The sequence below is a fragment of the Cyanistes caeruleus genome, chromosome 28, assembly GCF_971803275.1.
Source record: "Cyanistes caeruleus chromosome 28, bCyaCae1.hap1.1, whole genome shotgun sequence".
In the NCBI taxonomy this organism is placed as follows: domain Eukaryota; kingdom Metazoa; phylum Chordata; class Aves; order Passeriformes; family Paridae; genus Cyanistes; species Cyanistes caeruleus.
In genome coordinates, this window is record NC_141728.1 from 2591315 (window position 1) to 2615307 (window position 23993).

The window sequence follows — 23993 nt, forward strand, 5'->3', positions numbered from 1 at the left end:
CACGTAATCTTAGATTTCATGGGAGTGAGGGAGGTGCTGAAGGGCAAAAATTCCCTGTGGGAAGGACATCTTCCACTCACACAGCAAGGCAAGTGAAGGGGAAAGTGCAATCTCTCTTTCCTGGAAGGTGTTCAGCTTTGAACAAACTAGTTTTGCTGAAGATGAGCCCAGGCAGTGGTGAGTTAGAGCATTTGATCAAACTCCCAGAGTATCCTCACATCTGTTTGGACACAATTTCTCTTTGTATTTTCATTGTGAATGCTTTCTCCTGCCCCGCTGCCTCCTGCTTGGAGTTGTACGCGCAGCAGAGTCCCAGAGTTTTCTCAGCAGGCCTGTGCAGCGAGTTCTGAGCCAACGTGTGGCTCTGCTGCCATCCCAAATCTGCGCTTTCCTTGCCCAGCCTGAGCGCAAGTGGGGCATGTGCTGGGCGTGGCTGGAGATTTTCATCACCAAAATCCTCCAGCGTCATGGCATTTCCATCTGCCCATTGCTTTGGAGAGCACAAATCACAAACCACCCATCTCAGCTGATAAATGTCATTGCTTGCAGATTGCTGCAGCCGCACAGCTGAGCTACAAATACACATGAATCCATTTCAGTTGAAAAATGTCATTTATTACAAATTGCTACACCTGCACTGACAATACACAACTATAAAAATCTCAATTAAGTTTAAAAAAACTCATTTATTATATTAGCACAACAATGCCACGTAAAAATATACAAATACCAACTTCAGTTAGCAAAAACTGAACTTATTGCTAACCTCTACAAGTCACTACAGACAAAGATCAATGAGGTGTTTAACAACTTAATTTATTACAGATTACTACAAGCTTAGAGCCCACATGGAAATACAAAAATATCAGTGTATCCCTCTAAATAATCCTGTACATAAAATTTGATAGATAGAATTATACAACTATACCACCTCATACATTTTTAAATAGAACTAAATACCTCTAGATATACATATATAACAATCTACAGATAGAAATACAGAATAAATATTATATATTTTATACAATATATATACAGATATATAAAACAAAACTATTTGAAAATATACAAATGTTACTGTCCCAATCTAAATATCCATACAACTGCATTGGTACAAATATACACCTATCCATCTGGATACACATGTCAAAAGAATTCTATTTAGAAATAGATAAATGTACATATAAAAATAGATGTATCTTTCTATATAAATACCAATAAACCTATTTAAACAGCCATAGACCTACAACCACATCAATAGAAATTGGTACCTACACAACTCTATACACAGGAAATAGAACTAAAGAGAGTTCTAACACCAAACTTGTATACTTAGCTACATATATGACCATAGATGTAATTACAAATATATATGTACATATATAGACATACCATACATCCATAGATATAACGACAGAGGTACAGAAACATTCCTATACAAATTAGCAACATACACATGTAAATATTCACGTCATTATCCCTGTCTATGTGCAAGGCCATCCATCTCTAAGCAGAGCAATCATCAGAGGGATCCCAGCCGCCCCATCTTCAAAGCCTCTCCCTCGGTCTTTCCCTCCCATGCAGAGCAGCTCTCCTGGACAGGGACAGCAGATGGGACATCTGGGAGGCAAAGGGAACAGCGAGTCAGTGCTGGGACCTTTCCCTTGGCAGCAGCTGCACTTCCAGCAGGGAAGCGAAAATCTCCGAGCCTCCCCAGGAGGGTTGGCAAGAACAAGCAGGCCGAGCGGGCCAGCGTGTGGCGAGCGCAGGCGCGGCGGGACTGTCCCGCAGCCCCCGGCAGCCCGGCACAGCTCCCGGGCCCTGCCGGCACAGCTGCCTTGCCCAAGGACAGCCCCTGTGCCGGCCGGGGCAGCAGCGCTGAGCAGCCCCAGCACGGGCAGGGGCCGCTCCTGCCCGGCCGGGCAGCGCCCACGGCCAAAGCCCACGCCACCCTCAGCCCTGCCCGGCCTCACCAGCCCTGGGGCCTCACCCAGGCTCTCGCGTGGCCCCAGCACATCCCTGCTCACTGCTCTTGCTCCAGGCCTTCAGCTTCTCCCTGCTGGCTCCTCTCAGTGTCTGGCTCTCCTCAAGCTCTTCAGGACAGCTGTGGTGGCAAAAGTGGAGGCTCTGCAATTGGTTGCAAGGCCTGGCAGAGCTGCAGTCCCTGAGCTCTGTGTGCTCCCTCCTGGCCCCCTCCATCCCCTCAGCCCCGCCGTCCTCTCGGCAAAGCCCCAGCCCCCTCTTCAGTTTCTTGGGCCTCTCCCAGGCCTCTCACCCCGCTCAGTCCCTTCTGAGCCGTTGTGTCCCCTCAGAGCCGGCACAGCCCTCAGCCCGTGCCTCTGTCACCTCCGTGCCACCATGGCCCTCTGCTCCCCCACAGCCCTCAGTGCCCCTCACACCTCAAGGTTTGCAAGGTCCCTTCAGCATCAGCGCCTCCTCAGCCCCCTCAGTCTCAGCGTCCTTCAGCAGCTCCTCACAGGACAGTGCCTGGGGCCAGCGGCAGCTCCCACCGCTCCAGGGACAGCCAGGGCTGCAACTGCTGCTCCGCCTGGCCCGGCCCCAGCTCGGACCCAGCACAGGGGGACACAAGGGGCACAGCGGGAAAAACAAGAGATGAAAAAGGCAGCCAAGGGGGAAAGAGGCAAAAATGCAGCCTACACAGCTCAATCTATGGACCTCCACATCCATAGAGCTCTAACTAAAGAACTATGCACATTTATAAATGTAACTGTGTGTGCATATAACTGTTACTCTCTACATATATCTATGCAAATTTGAAAATCTATAAATCAAACTGTATACATAGAAATAAAATCCTATTGCATGCATAACTATACATACAAACGCTACAGATGGATAAATAGAAACACCTATAAATACAACTCTATCAATCTATACTTGTAACTATATGGATAAATAAATCAAGATAAAAAATCTCTAACTACATCTATAAAGAGAGGGATGCCACCTGCCCGATGGTCACAGGCTCTCCCTCTGATCCTTCTTCCCACGCAGGGCAGCCCTTCTGGCCAGGTAGATCACATGGATATCTGGCAAGGAAAGGCAACTCTCAGTCAATGCTGGCCTCCGTGTAGCTTTCCCTTTGCAAGTAAACTGTCCTGCTAGCAAAGGCTGTCAAAGATGGCCTGAAAGGCACACTCTCACTTGAGAATTTGAAGCCTGCTCTTTAAAGGGAACAGGGATCCTTCCAAGTTTTCCAGTCTTGTGAAGTTTTGAAGTACACCAATCAATTCACAACCCTCCCAGTGTAAATGGCACCCCCGAGAGCTTGAAACACAGATAGTGCCAGCTGCCACAAAGAAGCCCAGCCTTGTTCTTTCTCTGGGCTGACGCAGAGACGTCAGTCCTCACTGCAGTGGCTGAAGCTGAAGGCTGCTGTGAGCTGGGAACCAATTGGGACACGCAGCTTGGTGACACAACTGCCACCAGCTCAGGTTTATTGCCGGCTCTCTTGCCACAGCAGAGGACTCGGTGTCAGAGCCTCTGGAAAAGCATGGAGGGGCAGGGCTCGGGGAGCTTGTGCCAGTGCAGGATTTGAACTAAAGGCACCAGGAAGCACCAACCCTGCTGCAGACAAGAACTCAACTCTTCTGATCTCCCTTCCTGTCAGAGGCAGGCTCAGAGCAGCTGTCTCCCATCTCTCTAAACCACGCTGGGCTCACTCCTTACCAAGCTCCTCGGGCTCCTGGCCAACGTTCACACAGCTCCCGCAAGCAGGCAAAGCTCCCTCTGCTGCAGCCTTGTTCACAGCCTCCCCTCCTGAAGAGCCACGGGCAACACTAGGATTGACCTGAAAAGAAAAACAGAAAGAAGGAAACGCAAAGATCAACCAATAGATTCTGCAGGGATACAATCAGAGCCTGCCAGATTTCCTTCTGTGCACCAACAAATTGCTTTTGAAAACTGCTATGCGGGAGTTTGCAGAAGACAAAGGGTCATCGTGCTTGGCAAGAAGATATGGGCAGTTCTTCCCAGAAAAAGAAGCATCCAAACCTGGCAAACACCTCTCATCCTCACTTAAGGGCTATTCCCCCTTTTTCATTCCCTCTTCCTTAGCAAATCTTGCTTTACCAAGCAAATCCTTCCGTGTCCATTCCCAGCTGAATTCAAGAAGCCTTTGCTTCTCAGCCATGCAACAACATTCAGAAGCTCTCAGTCCAGCCCCTCTCATCCCTGTCCAATGGAGTTACCTGAGCAGAGGGAGACCTTTCAGGCACAGATGGTGAAAGCATCTCCTCCAGTGTCTCCAGAACAAGGTCCAGATCCAGCGGTGGCAATTCCTCTTCCCCAGGAGTACTCCAGACCCAGCTTGGGGCTCTCCATGCTGCATAACCAGCACTGCCAGCTGGAGCACTGGGGACTGAAGTGCCCGGGGCAGCTGGAAGAATCCAAAAACATCGGTGAGGCTCCAAAATGAGGCTTTGGGACGCAGAGCTTTATTGCTGCCTTGGATCATACATCAGAGGAAGCGCACAGCAACCTCAACTCCAGAAAGGTATTAAAAACTTCCCAGGGAATTGGAAGAGTGAGCTCTTCCCCTTCAAAAGTATTATCCTAATCAACGTGTACATAGATTAAAGTATGGCTTGTGAAACTGATCTAGACATACACACAGACATAATCACCTTGAATCACAGCCTTTTGCATCTTCCCAGCAGCTTTGGCATTTGGCTGCTTGAGTTTCTCATCACAAGAGACCACAGAAAGTGCGTTCACCCAGGAAGAGGCCAGAGGTGCAGACACACATGCTAAACATAAACTGCGAGTTTATTCTAAGGAGCAACCATGGAGGTGAGGCCATGGTCTGCAGCTGCAACTGTTCTGGGGACTCCCAGCGTGCACTGAAATTTAATAGCATTATTTGCGGGAGAGACTGTTGGAAATGGAAAATCTGCAGCCTTAGAAAAAGCCTGGATTGATGGAGTGATGAAAGTACACAGACATTAGGTAGAGTAATTCTAAACCTATGTTCTTACAGTTGCAAGTAAGAATATGCCTAGAGGAAGTAAGAAATTCTATTAAGTAAAATAGTTGGAGGTATCAAGTGTAACAGTGTGATTTATAAAGTAAATTAGAGATCTAGGAACTATAACAGAAGTGTGTGTGAATACGTGACCTGTTAGCTCGTTGGTTAAAAGACAGACGCAGGGTGGCAAAATCAAGTAAAGGTGATAAGAGCTTAAGAAGTGAAAACAAACTTGGTGTCAACTGTCTACTGGACTAAAAAGTTATATACTGCCATGCGGAGAAGGAACTCGTAACTCCCTCGAGCTGTGGTTGACTTGTTGCCTGTAAATCTCACGCCTCGGGACTGATCTCTTATTGGGCTACTTAAGCAATAAATCATCTCAAAGCACGGTGGTCCCATCCCTTGTATTTCATCTCAACAAAAGACAATCTGTAAACTCTGCAATATCCTATCAGAGTCCTAGTTTGGCTTCATCCAAAGAAAAATGGGAGTTCACCTGACACCGACCAGTTGTGGAGAAATGTTCTTTGCCTCGCCCTTTGACCTCTACACAGAGGCTGCCTGGAAAATGGCCAGAACATCCTCCAAATCTGCAGCAAGGATGGGAAAAGCAGACAGAGATTGTTCGGATATTCATGATCCTGCTTCCTAGTACCCTTGACACCTGATTGTCACAATCAAATGGACACATGACAGAGCACCGCGGCAAAATACTTCAGTCACTTTTTGTGATCTTTCTGAAAAGCCAGGGGAGAAACACATTCCGTACCTGATGGGATGTTGGCTGGCAAGTGCTGCTCTGGAGAAGTGCAGCTGCTGCTCTCTGCAGAGGCCGCAGAAGTGCTTTGATGGTGCGCTGGAAATGGTGGAGTCATGAGCTCTGGCTGGAATTGGAATCTGTGTGTGCCTGGCTGGCCTGATGAAACCCCAAGTCCAGATGTAGCAAACACTTTCTTGGCACGTGCTGGGGAAGCTTCACGCCCTTGAGGATCTGGACTTGTCCTGGAAGGGCCTGGAGGCAGCTCTGAATCCTCAGGTGAGGCAGCACTGCGCTTCTGGCACCAAGGAGCTGTGCAGCAGGGAGGGAAGAAGAAAGGAAGCAAAGGGAAGGCTGGGTCACTACTGCACCTCAGCTCTGTTTCCCTTGGCAGCAACTGTACTTCTCCCAAGGGAGACAGAAGCTCCCATCCTCCCAAGCAGGGCTAGAAGGAGAAAATTCCCCACATGTTCTGAAGCTTTGCAACAACCAGTTCCTTGTCTACTGAGCTCTCCCATACTTATTCATCTGTCTGGGAAAAGTGTCCTGCTGCCATTCCTCAGCAGGAGGCAACTGCCAGAAGGCCAGCTGCCAGCTCTTCTCCCTTCTGCTCCAAAGGCACACAACAACTTTAGAATCACAGCCTTCCCTATCTCCCCAGCAGCTTTTAGATTTGGCTGCTGGAGTTTCTCATCACAGAAGGCCACAGAACGTGCATTCACCCAAGAAGAGCCCGCATCTTCAGGCACACACTGAGAAATTCAACTGGGAGTTTATTCGAAAAGCAACCTTGTAGGTGAGGCCATGTTCTGCAGCTGCAGCTGTTCTGAGGCACACAGAGCTCATTTCAATGGCACGGCCCGATTTGCAGGCCAGTCAGTCTGAAACATCTGCAATATCCTATCACCGTCCTAGTTGGACTTCATTCCAAGAAACAGGGGAGTTCACCTAACACTGACCACTTGTCTGTCGGGCAAGATTTTTCGCCCTGCCCTTGCACCTCAGCAGACAGGCTATCTGGAAAATGCCCACAACAACCTCCACATCTGCAGGAAGGACAGGAAGAGCAGGGAATCCTTTGGCATTCACAGTCCCACTTCCTAGTACACTTTCTCCGTGATTCTCACTTGAGATCTAGCCATGACAGAGGACTCAGGGAAAACACTTGAAAGGCTCAGTTGCCAGGAGCTATTGGAAAAGGAAGGGTAGAAACTCTTTCCCTACCTGATGGGTGGCAGGCTGGGCTGTGCTGCTGAGAAGATGAGCAGCTGTTGCTCTGTCCAAGGGCCCTGCAAGCAGCTTCAGGGTTGACTGGAGTGAGGCGAACCATGAGCTCAGGATGGCGTTTCAGGTCCAGGCGAACCAGTGGAACCGTGAGCTTGCGGAGATTAAATCTCTGGATGAGCTCTCTTGATGGTTCCACTGGTGAAGCCCCAGCAAGTCCAGAGGTGGCACAGACTTTCTTGGCAGGTGCTGGGGAAGCCTCCCTCTCCTGAGCACCTGCACTTCTCCTGCAAGGGCCTGGAGGCAGCTCTGAATCCTCAGGTGAGGCAGCATCGCGCTTCTGGAGCAAGGGAGCTGTGCAGCAGGGAGGGAAGAAGAAAGGAAGCAAAGGGAAGGCTGGGTCACTCCTGCTTCTCAGCTGTGTTTCCCTTGGCAGCAAGTGTGCTTTTGTCAGGGAAGACAAAAGCTCACCTCCTCCCAAAACAGGGTGAGAAAGAAAAATATCACCACATGTCTTGGGGGGTTTGATGCCTATAGAACTTAAGTCAAACTTACAAGCTGCTTCTATAGGTTGAGTTATAAGATATCAATAGAACCTGACAGATCTGTATCACCAGATACCAACAGAACCTGAATCATACCTTCATGGATCTATTTAACCTGATATAGACGTCTTTCTATGCATTGTACTGGCTAGTATATGGTTAACTGGTTGCTCAGTGCTGGACACCCAGGAAAAAAAAATGAACACCCCCCCAGGTGGTCAGTTTCAGAGAGAGGTAAGTATAGTACTAATGAAAAATTAGCAAACATCAAGCCAATTAGCCACAAGATAAAGCAATTAGACCGGTGAGGAGCAGACAGACCAAGGAACACCATAGCTGTGCGTGCTCTGAAAACAAAGTTAAAAAGTTCAGATGCAAAGACGACTTTGGAAGCCTTCGTCAGAGACCCTCAATGACCCCCAAACTGGGGAGGCGCAAGCACAGTGAAAAAGAACTATCTTTAGCCATGAGATTATACTATGTAAATTAGTTCCAGAGTGTATAATATACTGTGTATATTAGTTCTATATGTTATAATGACATAGTAACACTAAGCAATAATTACTAAATATATACCACAGCAATTGACAAAGGTGGATGAATGAGGAGGAGAAATCCTCCTCACGTCCAGCACTGAAATAAACAACTCTACACACACGGCTCTATGGGATTTTATTCACTTTGCAACAAGCAGCTCCCTGTCTACTGAGCTCTCCCCTGTCCGTTCAAGCCTTGGCAGGAGGCAGCTGCCAGAAACCCAAGTGCCAGCTCTTCTCCCCTCTGCTCCAAATGGGACAGGAGGCTCCCTCTCCCGCTGGGGCTGAGCACGCCCAAGCCCTCGGCTCAGCCGCACTCCCGGAGAGCTCCCCGAGCGTCCCAGGGCCGCGCAATGAGCAGCGCCAGCCACGGCACAGGGCCGGGCCGGCTGCCGGCCGAGCGGGCCAGCGTGTGGCGAGCGCAGGCGCGGCGGGACTGTCCCGCAGCCCCCGGCAGCCCGGCACAGCTCCCGGGCCCTGCCGGCACAGCTGCCTTGCCCAAGGACAGCCCCTGTGCCGGCCGGGGCAGCAGCGCTGAGCAGCCCCAGCACGGGCAGGGGCCGCTCCTGCCCGGCCGGGCAGCGCCCACGGCCAAAGCCCACGCCTCCCTCCGCGCCCGCAGCTCCCACCCCGTCTCACCGGCTCTGGGCGGCTGCCCGCTGGGGAAGGCGGGCAGCGACCGCTCCGTGGGGAGCCGCTGCAGGCGGCTGGGCTGGCGGCTCCGCACCTCCAGCCCCGCCGCCAGTCTCTGCCTGTTGGCCCTGGTCAGGCGTTTGATGCGGAGCAGGAGCTCGGGGCGGTCGCGGCGGAAGTTTGGGTTCATAAAGTGGAGCACAGCCCCGGCATCGCCCGGCACAGCTGAGCCAAGCCATGCCGGCACCTTTTGGAAGCCGTAGAGGTTGAGCTGGCGCACGAAACTGCCAAAGTGCGTGGCTTTGAAGGAGTCCGGGGCCGCCCCCGCCCCCTGGCCGCCCCCTCCGTGGGCGCCGGCCGGGCTGAGCAGCTCCCGCTCGAAGAGGAAGCGGTCGATGAGCAAGCCCTGGGCCTGGCTGTCCCAGCGCACGGAGCGGACGCGGGGGCTGTTCACCAGGCGCCACAGCTTGGCGGGGAAGGTGCTGGCATTGAGTCCGGCGGGCAGCGGCAGCTCCGCCATGGCACCGATCTGTCTCCGACTGGCGCCGCAACGGCCGCGGCGCAACGGCCTGAGGGGGGCGCTGCGTTCGGCCCCGCGCGCGCCCGGCGCGGCCCCGGCGCGGGCCGGACTCGGCGAGGACGAGCGGGGCCTGAGGGGAGATAAGGCCAGGTAAGAGGAGGTGAAAAATGCATGTGGGAAACGAGAAATTACATACGAATTCCACTAATTGACAAAGATTGTTACTGTAATAAATGGAATTGATTTTTTCTAACTAAATTGTACCTGTTATTCAAGTTAGTTTTAGAAACAATTGTCAGGAAAATTAATCCACAAACGCCAGAGGTTTATGTCCAAAAAGGAGACAGAGGAGTCCTTTTTTCTTTATTCCAATAAATATTTGACCCAATGACCCAACACCTGTGCACTGCACTGCGGCATTTTTTACCCAATCACTTACTACTACCCAAAAACCCCTCGGAGAAGAACATGAAGAAGAAAGGAGAAGGACAAGAGACAACACCCTAAATCCTGCATCTTGTCTCCTGTTCCCTAAACTACTTTTTCACCCAGTGATTTAAGAAACTTTCTAATCTACACACTTACTCTTTTAGCTTTTTCTATCTAACTTTAACATTTGTTTTCATGTATCACCATGAAAACATGCTCATGAATTTCATGTCATATGAAATTCAGTGTTTCTTGGAATCCTAGAACTAAGTATTAGAAACAAGGGCACACACTCTGTATCTCAGACTCCAACATCTGTCCCTCTCTTTTTTTAAAAAAACAATAAAAAATATCAACCCAGATCTTTTTTTGGATTACTTTTCAAGAAGGGTTATTTTTCTTTCACTCACCTTTTAACAAATGAGGCTTTACAATATTAATTTTCCCACTCTCACTTGAAACCCAAAGTCCATTGCTCTTGCATGTGGGATCCAAGCTGTTCAGCTGTCAGCTGTGTCTTGATACAGTTCACATCTGCGTGCTCGCTCTTCTGCTCTTTGGGCTGTCTGCTTGTCTCTGCAGCTGAGGAGTTTCCATGTTCTTCGCTAGGAAGTTACTTCTGCTTTGAACCTGTGAATACACAAACATAGACCTTCCTCCAAATTATTAATTGAAATGAATTTTTAATCTTGCGTCTGAACTTTTGACTGGAACCAAAGAATTCTCTCTCAACTTTGCTTGAGTACTGTTAGAACAATACCTGATAATTGATGGAATTGGTTTTGTAACAGACTTGTTTTAAAAGGACTGTTCAGTAATTATTTGTAATAGATATAAGATCTTTACCCTTTTTCCAAAAATTTAAGATATATAAGGTTTTTATACTTCTGAGGCATAGCCTTGGTTCCCCCCCTTTTTATTTTGTTTTGTAATTAAGTACGGTATTTGGATTTTTTTGTTATGACAATGAAAAACCATCAAATTAAAACACTTGCACATGTATACACATAGGAAATAACACTTTCAGAGAAATCAAAAACTTATTAAGAAAATGTGATATGAAACTTATCTGAATAATTTGTAATATGAATTGCTCAATATACTAAATATATACTCTCATCCCAGAGTCTGCCACAGCTGATAAATCAACGGAAGATCAGAAAATCATGTCTGGATAACAATTTTCCAAGCCCACTGTAAAATCCAGCTGCTATATTAATTCACTAATTGTCAAGTTAAATTGACCTGAATATTGTTTTGATGCAGAAAACTTCTGGGTTTATTGGTAAATTCTCTATCCAGGTAAAGTCAAGGCTTGGCCAGAGCCTTAGGCCTCATCTGGAAAGATGTCTCTTAAGTCATTTTCAAAGCAGGGGGTTTAAGAATAGCAGCCATAAGATTCTTAAAACACTGTAAACTTTTAAAAGGCAATTGTATAAAACAAATGATCAGATGTCTTAGGTAATTGACTAATTCAACCATTCAGCAGTTAATTTAATCTGAAGTTTCTTTCATAACACTTAACTTTCAACCATGACACTGTTAGCGTTCAGGATCACACATAACCACAGAATGATTATATGCAGGTGCTTTATTGAAGAGCTCTGGGTGTCAGGGGTGCACATACTCAAATCTGACCCATCTTGGTTTTGAACTGAACATGTTTTATACTCTATCATTATACAACTTACATATTAATTATTAAACTTACATTGTTCTATTGTAAGCATTGTTTTTACCCAAGCATGGATTTCTCGTAATCCTCCCCAGCCCCCTAACATTGTTCCTTATGTTCTTTAAACTATAATTATATCTGATCACATCTAACAATTGTATCATTTATCATCTACTGACTACACAGGTGCAGTTTGACCTGATCTTTAGCAAGCACAAGGCCTAACATTTCTCAGGGCCTACTTTTCCCAGGGCTTTCCAAACCTAACTTTCTTTCTAAGTCTCCGAATTTTCTAAGATTTTAGAACCTTTTACTATCATTCCCCCCTTTGGAAGCATTTTCACTTCACTGTAAGTGCAAATGTTTTCACTTGATAGAGTCCTTTGTTTCTGAGTTGATACTTGGTGTTCTTCGAATCCTTGATTGATGTAAACGCTGTCCTGGATGTGGTCACGAACTGGAGAACCAGAAGATTGTGGGTGTGGATCTCGTGTCAGTGCCTTTATTATTTTCTGGTTCCAGGATGTTTTCTTCTGTATTTCTCCTTTTAAAATGCTGTAAACTAACCAAATTGCTAAAAATACAATTAGTAAGATTATCACACTCTCAATGATAGATTTAATCCATAAACTCACATTCTACCCTAACCCTTTGAAGATTTTGCCTAACCAACATGTGGTCAAATCCTTTTGCTCTTCCTGTGCTCCATGCTCTGTTTGTTGCAACTGATTGATTCATATTCTACATCTGCAGTCACATTCATCTCTAGTGACCACCAATACTGGCGATTAGAGATTTGTTTTCTCTTTTTTTGGGCTTTCATTAAGAGAACCAATGTATCTAACACCCTTAGCTTTCTCTGATTTTTTTCCTTCTGGGATTTTTTACAGGTCCATAATTTCAGTTTTCACAGGTAACAACATGGGTGATTCATAACCAACAATTAATTTTCTTTTGTGTATCATTTGTAGGCAGGCAGCTTTCTGAATATTTTTCAGTAGTTGGTTTGGGGTACAAACTATAGCTATAGGGTCCCCCCTTTCCAAGGGGTTAAGGCCCTCTGCCCAATAAGCTGTGTGCTGAGTTAGGGACCATGGGTTATGTCTGTCTCCTGTTGTTAAAAATACTTCATGTCCCCAGTACCCACTGGATTCCTGTTCTCTCAATCGGATTTGATCACCTTCAGTGAGACACTCGGAATACGTATTCTGTCTCTGACTCGTGAGGGAGACACCCGTACTCCCTTTTTCCTTTTCTCTTTTTTTTTCTATAATTTTTTTGTCTTTTTCTTTTTTTTACTTTTTTTTTTTTTCTTTTTTTCTATTTTTAGTGGCTATGTGCGGATGGATATCCTTATCATTGATATAGTTATATTCTGTTTTAATTAAAAGTTTCAAACTAGGACAGCAGTGTTCCCCACAATTTATCCAAGTTAGCTCTTTTTGAGGGTAAATTTGATTAATGAGAGGGGTTTCCCTCTCTTGTTTCTTTTAGCAAGTCAGCATTTTTGAATTTTATTATGGAGGGCTGCTCGCAACAGATTGATCTTACTTCTTTCTTCATCCAATTGTTTTTGCAAAATTTTAACTAGGTTTTGGAGGGAGTCTATTGCAGTTTTTTCCTCACTTCTTTACTTACAGCGAGTTTCTATAGCTGCTGTAAGACAAGCTCCTAAAACTGAGCAGAGTATAGTTTTATTTTTGCCCAGTTTAAATTTTCTTTCATGTTGTAAAGAACTTACTCTATCAATCACATTTTCCAAATTAAACCAATTATTGAGCACCAACTTTTCCCTCCTGGAGAAGGTCTGGCATTGTGTTTTGCTAACAGACCATAACATGCATAAAATGTAGTTTTAACTTTTGCACTGCTGTTTTCAGTCATTTTTACAAAGAGAAAAACCACTACAGGGAGGTATTAACTTAAACTATACACACACACACACAGGTTTTTGCTTCCCTGTATGGGTAAAAAGACCAAATCTGCTTGGGAGGCACTCCTTCAGTTTAAAATTCTGGTTGTCTCTTTGCTACACCAAGTAGTCAAAATTCATACACACAACAACAAAAATATTCCTGCCCTTTTGCACTAAGAGATCTTTTATGAAATTTTGCAGACAGAGCCTCAAGTGAGTGTGGGGTGCTTTTCACCTCAGCGTGTGCAGTTTGTGGGAGATTCGAGTCGCCCCCCTTGCTTTCTAGACACCGCTCACTCTTTTGGGAGTGTCGGGCTGGGTGCGGCTGGAGCAAAACGTCCTTCCCCTAATACAGACTGCACAACAAACCTGCAGCCACTTCTGTCTGTCAGAAATCCTGTCCATGATTCCAATTTAAACGTCACGATTCGCTAACGCCAGTGGGACTCGTGACAGGTTAGTTTGATCTCAGAGTGCAAAAAGGACACAAGGGGATTTCACTTTAAATCATAACAACAATAATGTACCTTTATTTTAGTGCCAGCAACAAGGTTTATGCGATAGAGGGGAGAGAGAGAGAGAGAGAGAGAGATAAGGAAAACAAAGTAAAGAAAAAGAGAAGAGGAGGTTATAGCTACCAACAGATGAGATGGGGTCGCTGGGGTCTTTTTCTGTGGGAGATCTCGCCAAAATTAACTTAGTCTTATGTAATTCTTCCCCAAAATTACCTTGTTTCCAATGTGCTAATAAGCACCCCAAAGGAGAAGTACCTGGTATGGGAGCATAGCAGCCCAAAACCCTTCTCCATGTCACAACTACAATACACCAAATGTCGAACCTGCGATGCTTTCGCAGTCGTCTTATGGACGGCGCCTGGGCATTACCGAGAGGAATTCCTTTAGCCCAACCACGCGCAGCTTTCGCCGCGTCTAACTGGCAGGCACCCAAACCAAAATAAAGCACCTTAACCTTTCTCTCCTGGGGACGTTGTGAGCAGAGGAGACGCTCACGGCCGGATGGGCTCCCCGAGAATCCCTCGGTGCCGGCTGGAGCGTGATCGGGTCATGAACTCGCTCAGCAGCACTCACAGGGTCCCATCTGGGTCACCAAAATGTCAGCGTTCAGGAGCACACATCATCACAGATTGATTATATGCAGGTGCTTTATTGAAGAGCTCTGGGTGTCAGGGGTGCACATACTCAAATCTGACCCATCTTGGTTTTGAACTGAACATGTTTTATACTCTATCATTATACAACTTATATATTAATTATTAAACTTACATTGTTCTATTGTAAGCATTGTTTTTACCCAAGCATGGATTTCTTGTGATCCCCCCCAGCCCCCTAACATTGTTCCTTATGTTCTTTAAACCATAATTATATCTGATCACATCTAACAATTGTATCATTTATCATATTCAGATTACACAGGTGCAGTTTGACCTGATCTTTAGCAAGCACAAGGCCTAACATTTCTCAGGGCCTACTTTTCCCAGGGCTTTCCAAACCTAACTTTCTTTCTAAGTCTCCAAATTTTCTAAGATTTTAGAATCTTAGAATAGATTTTACTATCAGCTTCACCAGGATTTAATTGAAATTTTGGAAAAGTAAAAATAGGAAATCGGCCCTCTTGATCAAGAAATTGCCTGAAATTGTTTATTTGGGTTGTATTGGATTAATTGAAATTGCTTATGCTTTGAAATAAGAAGTTGAATGTATATTTTAATTGAAAATTGATTCTTTGCTTTTGTTTTTCCTTTTTTCTTACCCTTATCTTTTTCCTGCTTTTCTTTTTCTGTCTGATTTTCTGTCTCTGTTTTCCAGGGTATGCTACCAACCTTTGAGGAGACCTGAAGACTTCGCAACAACACTACAAAGGAGCCCTCCTGATGATGATGGTGAGTCACGGGGTGGTGTAAGAGACGGTCTGAAGTTTCCCTCATTTGCCTCATGAGCATGGCAAGAACAGAGACCGAGACCCTGAGGAGCTCAGGGGACTTTGTGCAGGGGTTCTGGCCTGGTTGAGGTGGATGCTTGCTAAGCCATTGTTTGAAGGGGTGCTCGACCTACAGCACAAGAGTGATTGTTTGCAGGTGTTTGCTGTGCTGCCACGGAACACTGCCTTCGTTCCTGCTGCTGAGCAGGGACTTGTGAGGAGCGGGGCCTGTTCAGTACCTCACACCTGCTTGCCAGAGCAACGGGTCACACCACAATAGCCTATACATCTCCCCACCTTTTGGCCAACTGCCCCTTGCCTTGAAACTTGAGACTATAAAGGTGACTTTTCTAAGTTGCTTTTGGAGAGAGAGATCCCCACGGAAGAAGACACGGGTGACCCCATCTTGTCCATTGGTAGCTATTACCCCCCCGTTTTCTCTCTTTACTTTGCCTCTTTATTCCTGTCTCTCTTTCTCTTTCTCTCCTTCTCATCTATTGCATAACCCATGATGCTGGCACTAAAATAAAGATGCATTATTGCTGTTGTGATTTAAACTGAAATCCCTTGGTGTCCTTTTTGCACTCTGAGATCAAATGAACCTCTGACGACACCTGCCTGTGTGAGCAGATTGTGACACATGTATACTTCAATGAGTGCACAAATGATGAATAAGACAATTTCTAGCATCTATGTTGTTCATCAGACCGGGCAAGATGTTAGGAAGGAAGAAAATTTAACAAAAATTTTACAGATATGAATGCTTACCGGAAGGTTCTCTAGAAATGAAAGCAAGCTTGGATATATAAAAAGATGTTTTTAGGGCCACTTATTGCTGAAACCACTGAGAGAACAAAGGTTTAGTCGAGTTGGAAGGTTTAGAACAAAGGTTTAGTCAGTTAGAAGGAGGTTTTATGGCTAAAGTCCAAAAGATTTAAGTGGTCTTCAAACAAAGCATGTTTTCTACCAAGTGAAAAAGCACAGGCAGACAGAAAGACATTTTTTACCAAAGCAAAAAGGATTTTCCACTACAAAACAACTTTGAAAATTTAATATGTAATTACTAACTCAAATGATTAGTTAGTCACTAACATAGTATGGTAATTTTAGCAGTTTTGATAGAATATATGTACATGTAAAGGTATTGTGTATGATGCTGACTGGTTGTTATGCAATGATACTGTCAGGAAAATTAATCCACGAACACTAGAGGTTTATGTCCAAAAAGGAGACAGAGGAGTCCTTTTACTTTATTCTAATAAAGGGAGAGGCCATGGGGCATTCCCCTGGGGTCTCTCAAATTTTTGGAGGGCGCAGCCTCCTTTTTATCCTAATTCCCGGCCGCTTGTCCCTTCTCTCTTTCCCCATAGGCTGAGGTACTTGAGAGGTACAGGCTTCCCGGAACGCCTGATACCTGGGGTACCTTCCCCCCCCACCCCCAATGCATAATCCTTTCTTAACTTTTTGGAATTCATAGTGTTCTTTCAGTGCCTCTTTGATCTTTTAGTGGAATCCATCCCATTGTTTCTGTCGTCTCTCACTGATAGCTGCATCTTATCAACTGACCCACAGCTTGTTTGTAAAGACAAACTCATCATTCCTCTCAATCCCTCCTCTTTTAATTTTTGTTAATAATTGTCTTTACAAACTTTAGTTATCATTGACCTAATTTCTTGTTCTTGTGTCTTTTTTGGCTTTGCAATTATTTGCAGTGGCATTACTTTCTGCCCTTTTGTAGCCATCTCTGGGTCAGTAGGCACGGCTACTACCTGCATTCTTTTGATCACATGTTGAATAAGTTGTATTAAGCAAGGGATCATGCATGGTAAAAAGATTAGGGTTGCTACAACACATGAGAGGAAAAAAAGCATTTGTTCGACCCATAGGCCACCAGGTAACCATGAAAACATGTCTCATTCTCATCCTTTCCATGTTTGGACCGGTACATGGGCTAACTTTCTTATTCTTTTTGTTATTTGTTTTACTACTTTTCCATTGTCATCTATTTGCAAACAGCAGTTTGAGTCATTCAATTTTCCACACACCCCCCCTTCTTCTGCTAATAAATAGTCTAATACCATCCGGTGTTGAAATATTGCATTTCTCATCTGAGTAGACTGGTCAGCAAGAAGGGCAAGAGCTGTAGCTGTCTGGTTGACTATTATTTCAAAGACAGCTTGCAACCTAATTATCTGATTTAGATTATAAATGGGTTCTCTGGCACCTGATATTAATTCATTTGGATTCCAGGTAGCTGGTCCATAGTGTTGTATGATCCGTTCAGGTGGCCATTCATCTTTTCTCCACTTTTGGGTGCTCCTTCTAACCAGGGATGTATCAATAGACCGCTTCTCTCTAATTAGATCATCATATACTTTGATTCTTAACTGATTTCTTTGAACTTGTGGTAGCAGAAAGAACAATGGTCTAATATACCCTACATAACATATTCCTGACCAGTTTGGGGGTAGCCTGCGGTAAGCATTTTGGCCACAAATCCAGTAATGCCCCTTTAGAGCCCAGGTCCCATTAGCAAAGGGACTTTTCTAATTTTCATCATCAACTGGTGGGTCAAAATACAGCTTGCTTCCAGGGCCTAGTGGTCCACCCACAATAGTTGCCTCGCCATAAGAATCACAATATTTACATTTCTAAGCTCCTACATGAGGTTTCCACTTGCAATCACATCTCAGATCTGTTTTATTAGATCTGGACCAGAACCTGTTAAAAAGGGTTCTAGTTCCATTTCGGTGTTGCCATTTCCACTGATAGTCTCGGACAACATGTGTCTTACTTGTGGAATTATCCCGGGGGCAGCTTAAAAATAAAGGGTCAAAAAACTTATCTTTCTCCACTGCTTTACAGCCTTCAAAATCTTTTTGGTAATTATGGAAGGAACACCTTACCCAGCTACCATTAGTGAGCTTAACATGCGTTTGATTCCATCTGCCTCTATATCTGGAACAGTCATAAGGAGGGCAGTTGGGGGTCTAACAATCTAAACTCAAAGATAAAGTCCAGTCACAAACGCTCTTTCCCACATATGTGCTTCCTGTTCTGTTTAAGCAATAAATGCCTCTTTCAGAAGAATGAAGCTGCCATGGACTTCCTTCTTTGTCCCAAAATCCAGTTCCATTATGGACTTCACTCAGGGTGCTAACCCACCATTTAGGCTCGACTGGGCTGGCCACCCATGGCCAGCTTTCAGATGCCCCTGGCCCTCCGCAGACCCAGCAGTTTCTAAGGTTAAAGGTCTTTGCTACTTGTTCTCCTAAAGTAAAAAAATTATTTTCCCACTTTAGACTTTAACTTAACTGAAAATATAAAGGTAAAATTATTAAGAGAAACATTCTAATAGTGTTATAACTTAATTTCTAATTTTCAATTTCACGTTGTCTTCTACACCACCTGTGGCAAGTGAAAAGCACAAAAACATCTTATCATAAAGAAAGCAATGACAGCATGGATTGGCTCTCAGTGGCTGGAGATTTGAGAGTAGGGATGCTCAGACTATTTCAGCAGGCAGTCTGTGGGTAGGCACTCAGGGCTTCCCCCGATGTCGACGCACCAGCTACTGCTCCAGTCCACTCCTGTGGAGTGTCAGTCGCGGCTCCCCATCCTTCTCCTCCAGCTGAGATGTCCAAACCTCTGGAGCTTTAGCGACCTTGACTCGAGTGTGATGTGTCCACCCGTGTTCAGCTGTCTTGACGGCTGTTTCTGTGGTCAGCAACACCTGGAAAGGTCCACGCCACTTAGCCACCAGGGGTGCTTCTTTCCACTCCTTAACTAGGACTCAGTCTCTTGGTTTTCACTTGTCTAAAGGCAGGGTCTGTGCCAGCAGAGTTTCCTGTCGAATAAATTTCACAAGAGACAGTATCCAGGCTACAAATTGTTCTAAATATACATCACTTAACTCTACTCCTGACTCAGGCCGAGAATTACAAGGATAAGGAATTCTAAACTTCAGTTCAAAGGGAGATAGTTGAATATTTCTCTTCGGTCTGGCCCTTACTCTTGCTAAAGCTAGTGTCAAGAGCCACACTCATGGCATATCAGTTTCTATCACCAGCTTTAGAAGATGCTTCTTTATTTTTCTATTCATTTTTTTTTTTCAACTCGACTTGATCTTGTTTTTAAAAAAAAAATACTTTAATAATTGACCCTGTAGTTACGGAAACACCTGGGAACACTTCTGGCTACTCATAACAGACATACTATTACTAAAAAATTTCTTCACTCGGGGCATCTCAGTAAAATCCACTTGGCACCTCTGGAAGGGACGTACAGCCCAAGGCCTCCCGCCCCTGGCCAGTTTCTTTGTAACTTTGTTATTTGTCTTAGCACAAATCAAACAACCATCAACAGCTCGTTTTGCCAGAACAAAAAGACCCACAGCAGCATACATTTTGAGGAGGGCTTCTGCTATCCCTCGGGAGCCCCAATGACTCCCTTCGTGGAGCTGTTTTAGCAGTTGGGAGGCTAAAGCTTTTGATATCTACTGCTTACTATCCCTTGTAAACCAATTACCCCCTCTTTCCTCTGCCCCACTCTTTTTAACTATGTCAAGTTCTGGTGGAAAAGACAGCTTCTCTGGCAAGGGGGCAGTTACTGGGAGCAAGGGAAGTAACTTAGAGATTTCTGGCAACAATGCAGCTTTCCGAGCTTCTTCATCAGCCAGTCTATTTCCTACTGCCTCTTCCGAGCACCCTGCCTGGTGTCCCTTGATGTGTATTATTGCTACCTCTTTTTTTTTTTTGGTAAATTCACCACCTCCAATAGGCGGGAGATTAAGTTCTCATGAGCCAACGTTTTTCCTCTGCAGGTTAATAAACCTCTCTCTTCCCACAGTTTCCCAAATGCGTGTATCACACCATATGCATATTTAGAATCAGTAAAAATATTTACTGTCTTGTCTTGGTATAACTCACAAGCTCTCACGAGGGCATACAGCTCGGCCGTCTGAGCTGACCAGGTGGCCGGTAACCTCCCCCCTTCCTTTAATTGCTTTCCACTCACGACAGAGTATCCTGTAAATCGTCTTCTTTCTATCACCTTTGAAGACCCGTCAATAAACACGTTTTCCTCCTCAGGCCATGGGATGTCTCTCAGATCATTCCTTGCCCTAGTTTGTAGATCTATTACTTGAATACAATCATGGAATTTTCCTTGGCTCCCTTCCTCAGGGCCATTCAAACAGGAGGCTGGGTTAAAACTTTCCTTGCTTTTAAATTCTAAATTTTCCTGTTCTAATAGACAAGATTCATATCTTAGCAACTGAGAGCTGGTCATCCACTTAGAGGCTCTCTCAGTTAACAACGCTTTAATCTGGTGTGAAACTTTAACAATCAGATAACCCCCCCTTGTCAGCTTTCGGGCCTCAGCCACCATCAGAGCTGTGGCTGCGCAGTTCTGCAGACAATGGGGCCAGATTCTGGCTACTGGGTCTAACATTTTAGAAAAATAGGCAACAGGTCTCTGTGTTCCCCCATGTTCCTGAACCAAAATTTCTTTTGCGTGACTTTGTATAAACATGATTTAGTTCAGCAGCAAGTAATACCACTGCTTCAAGCCAATTACATTACATTTCTTTATTTATTTTTTTTTTCTTTTTAGTAACTAACCACTCTTTATCTTAATTTTTGCATTAAGTCCATTTTAGGCATAGGGAGATGACTAACAAATTAACTTCCATTAAGGAAACTCTAATATTTATAACATTTTATAACTTTTAACATTTAAAACTTTTATTAAGGAAAGAAACAAAATACTTTCCTTTAAAGTTTTCTCATAATTTCCACAGAGGAAGTGCATGACAAATACCCAGGCTTTCTATAGGACACTATTTTTACAAGGTTGCAGTTACAGAATTTGCTTTAGGGCTACAGCAAACCACAGACTGGTGGGGATGTTCCCCACAAGGTATGACTTGCAGCATTGGCTTCATAACTGAAACTTGCCAATTCTGGCTTTTTACAACAAAACATACAAAAAGCAGAGGGGTGTGGTCCCCTCCAAACTGGAGCCATTCTGCACAAAACTTCATGTAGACAAATTAATTAAATCTCTAAATTAATTTACTACAATTTTTACAATTCTTTCAAAGAAAGATGGTTAAACTTCTGAGCCCACAGGAGAAACTACAATTCTCACAACTCCTTTGAACGATTAAAAAATTTTTTAGACAATTTTCCCCCTTGGGGATAAAAATTAAGGTGAATTCGAGAGGTCTTTGTTTTTACTAAGACACACACCTCTCCTCGATCCAGACCCACTTTAGAAGTTGATAACGGCTCTAGGTTGGTGGATATAATGAGAGCTTTTGACACTTTTAACAATCCATTTCTCTTATCTTCTGGACTTTCTCGGCAGTCCAGCTGTTCTTGGCTTTTTTTTGCAGACATTGCCGTTTTCAGTGTTGTACGCCCTGCAGACAGCACACTGATCTTTTCCCAGCCACTGTTTGGCTTGGGTCTCCCTTGCTGGGGAGAAAAAGCCTCTGCCACTTTCTTGTGGCCGATCCCGTCCCCTCTGTCCCGGGGGACCCCTTGGACTTTGCGGTTTTTCTTTCTCTGGCCTGAAAAAGGCTATTACCTTCGCCTTTCCTCCTTGTGCTCACTCTATTTACCACACACTGAATACCAGAGCCAGTCCCTGTCCTGCCACATTGTCCAAACAGCTCCTCCCCGCTCCAGTGCTCCCGGCGGGCACGGCTGGCAGCACTACAGGCGGCCAGGGCGTCCTGCAGCCTCAAAGGGCCGGCAGCTGCTGCTGCCCCTGCCTGGGGCCGGTGGGGTCAGGCACTGCCCAGTGCTGAGTCCCAGCAACCTCACAGGCCCCCAGCCTGTGCTCCTGGTCCTGCACCTCCACTCCTGGTCCCTGCTTTAACCATGTCTCTCCACACTCTCCATTAACCAATTCTGTTCCAGCACACAAACACAATCCATCCATCTCCTGCTGCCAAAGACTCTTTCTTGACTTCCTTTATTGCCCCCCCACCCCGGGCGTGGATTCTCGAGATCCCTTCTAGTTCCAGGCATTGATATGATATGCTGTTCCCTTCCCCCTACACCACTGTTATTCTCAGGTGCAGCTGTAGGGAGAGCATTTCCCTGATCCCTTTGCCCTGGAAGGTGAGGATACAGGGACCTGCAGCTGGCCTTAGGTCAGCTGGTACCACCGGAGGACAAGACGGGGGAAGGTGCGGAAAAACATTTTAATCTTCACTGTTTTCTTCTTCCCCACCCCCCGTTTTTCCTCTTCTCCTTTTTTTCTTAACACATAGATTTCTCCTGTTGCTTGTTTAAACCATATCAATCCACATTTCCTTTCAATCCATCCTTTCCAATTCTCCTCTAGATACCTCCACAGAATTCGGCACAAATGAATTCTATCTGTTCCATAAGATGGCCATATAAGTCCATTCGGCAACATATACTCTGGCCATACATAATAACAATATTTTACCATCATCTCCATAGTTACCTCTGTGTGAATGCATAATCTGTCCCAAGATCTCAGCATTCTACCCAAGGGACTCTCCGGGGGTATTGTGGGATCGTCATCCCTTTTCCCAGGACCCCTTCCCGGCTGTACCCTTGCAACCCTCCATGGGTGCCCTGTTTAGCCTGTGCTACCCTCCCTGGGTGCCCTCCCAGGCTTGCCTGTGCTACCCTCCCTGGGTGCCCTCCCAGGCTTGCTCCCCGAAGATCCCATTTTACTCACCGGTGAGGTTTTCAGTGGTCCTTCTCTGTGGACTCTTCACGGACCCCCCTGGTCCGCCACTCGTCTGTCTCCTGGACAGTCTCGGGAACCCAATCGATCGCCCGGTGCTGGCCGCCACCAAGGGGAGCTGATCACCAAAACTGGGTGAGGCGCGCCTTCAGCTCCGCTCGCTGCCTGCTGCCCCGGACGGTGGAAATATCCCGGACCGAGCCCCCAAAAATTGTCAGGAAAATTAATCCACGAACACCAGAGGTTTATGTCCAAAAAGGAGACAGAGGAGTCCTTTTTCTTTATTCGAATAAAGGGAGAGGCCATGGGGCATTCCCCTGGGGTCTCTCAAATTTTTGGAGGGCGCAGCCTCCTTTTTATCCTAATTCCCGGCCGCTTGTCCCTTCTCCCTTTCCCCATAGGCTGAGGTACTTGAGAGGTACAGGCTTCCCGGAACGCCTGATACCTGGGGTACCTTCCCCCCCCCACCCCCAATGCATAATCCCTTCTTAACTTTTATGGAATTCATAGTGTTCTTTCAGTGCCTCTTTGATCTTCTACTGGAATCCATCCCATTGTTTCTGTCGTCTCTCACTGATAGCTACATCTTATCAACTGACCCACAGCTTGTTTGTAAAGACAAACTCATCATTCCTCTCAGTTTTAATCCAAACTCTCATTTTTACATCTAAACTGTCCCTTTTTGTTGCTCAAACCCCCAGCTTTGGGCCAAACTTATCCTTTTAGGAGCCAAATTTTCCCTTTTGGGTCCACATTTCCTATCTGGGCACCCAAATTCACCTTTTGTTGTGGTAAAGTTGTTAGAATGTTGTTAAGTTAGTTTCTGTTAGTAGTTGATAGCTTGAAATGGATCTTTTCCCCTATTTTAGTTGTGATTCCCCCCACACTTCTCTTTCTCCTATTGCTTCCCTGGAGTCAGGTTCCCATGGTCACTGAAGTTTTTCTCCTCAGCTCCAGGGCCAGAGGCTGGATAGAGTAAAGATAAGACCCTGCTGGCATTTCCAGCTGCTTGAAGTTTCGGTGGCCCGGGAAAGCGCGGGGGTGACAGCAGAAAGACCCTTCTTTCCAACCCGGGAGTTTGTAACTCTGTTTTTCCTGTC

At 45.5% G+C, this 23993-nt stretch overlaps 3 protein-coding genes across 9 annotated transcripts in view; 1 reads left to right on the top strand and 2 right to left on the bottom strand.

The window, feature by feature from the left end:
• LOC147649038 (olfactory receptor 14J1-like) overlaps positions 1-23993 on the top strand; it is a 122617-nt gene that overhangs the window by 29953 nt on the left and 68671 nt on the right. The gene's annotated exons all lie outside the window — the stretch shown is intronic.
• Positions 594-9295, bottom strand: LOC111943738 (uncharacterized). Its single transcript, XM_086865030.1, has 8 exons — positions 8692-9295; positions 6972-7325; positions 5760-6059; positions 4212-4399; positions 3691-3811; positions 2400-3050; positions 1991-2104; positions 594-1620 (listed from the first exon to the last, which is right to left on the bottom strand). Exons 1-6 carry the CDS (start codon positions 9203-9205, stop codon positions 2980-2982), a joined length of 1548 nt encoding a protein of 515 aa, XP_086721156.1. The 5' UTR covers positions 9206-9295; the 3' UTR covers positions 594-1620; positions 1991-2104; positions 2400-2979.
• Positions 594-23993, bottom strand: part of LOC147649040 (uncharacterized) — a 636047-nt gene continuing 612647 nt past the window's right edge. The window contains exon 10 of one of the 2 annotated variants that reach the window (XM_086864992.1): positions 594-778. The gene's annotated coding sequence lies outside the window, so the exon portion shown is untranslated. Of the gene's footprint in view, positions 837-23993 lie in introns of both variants that reach the window. The other variant, XM_086864991.1, reaches the window with a different exon arrangement.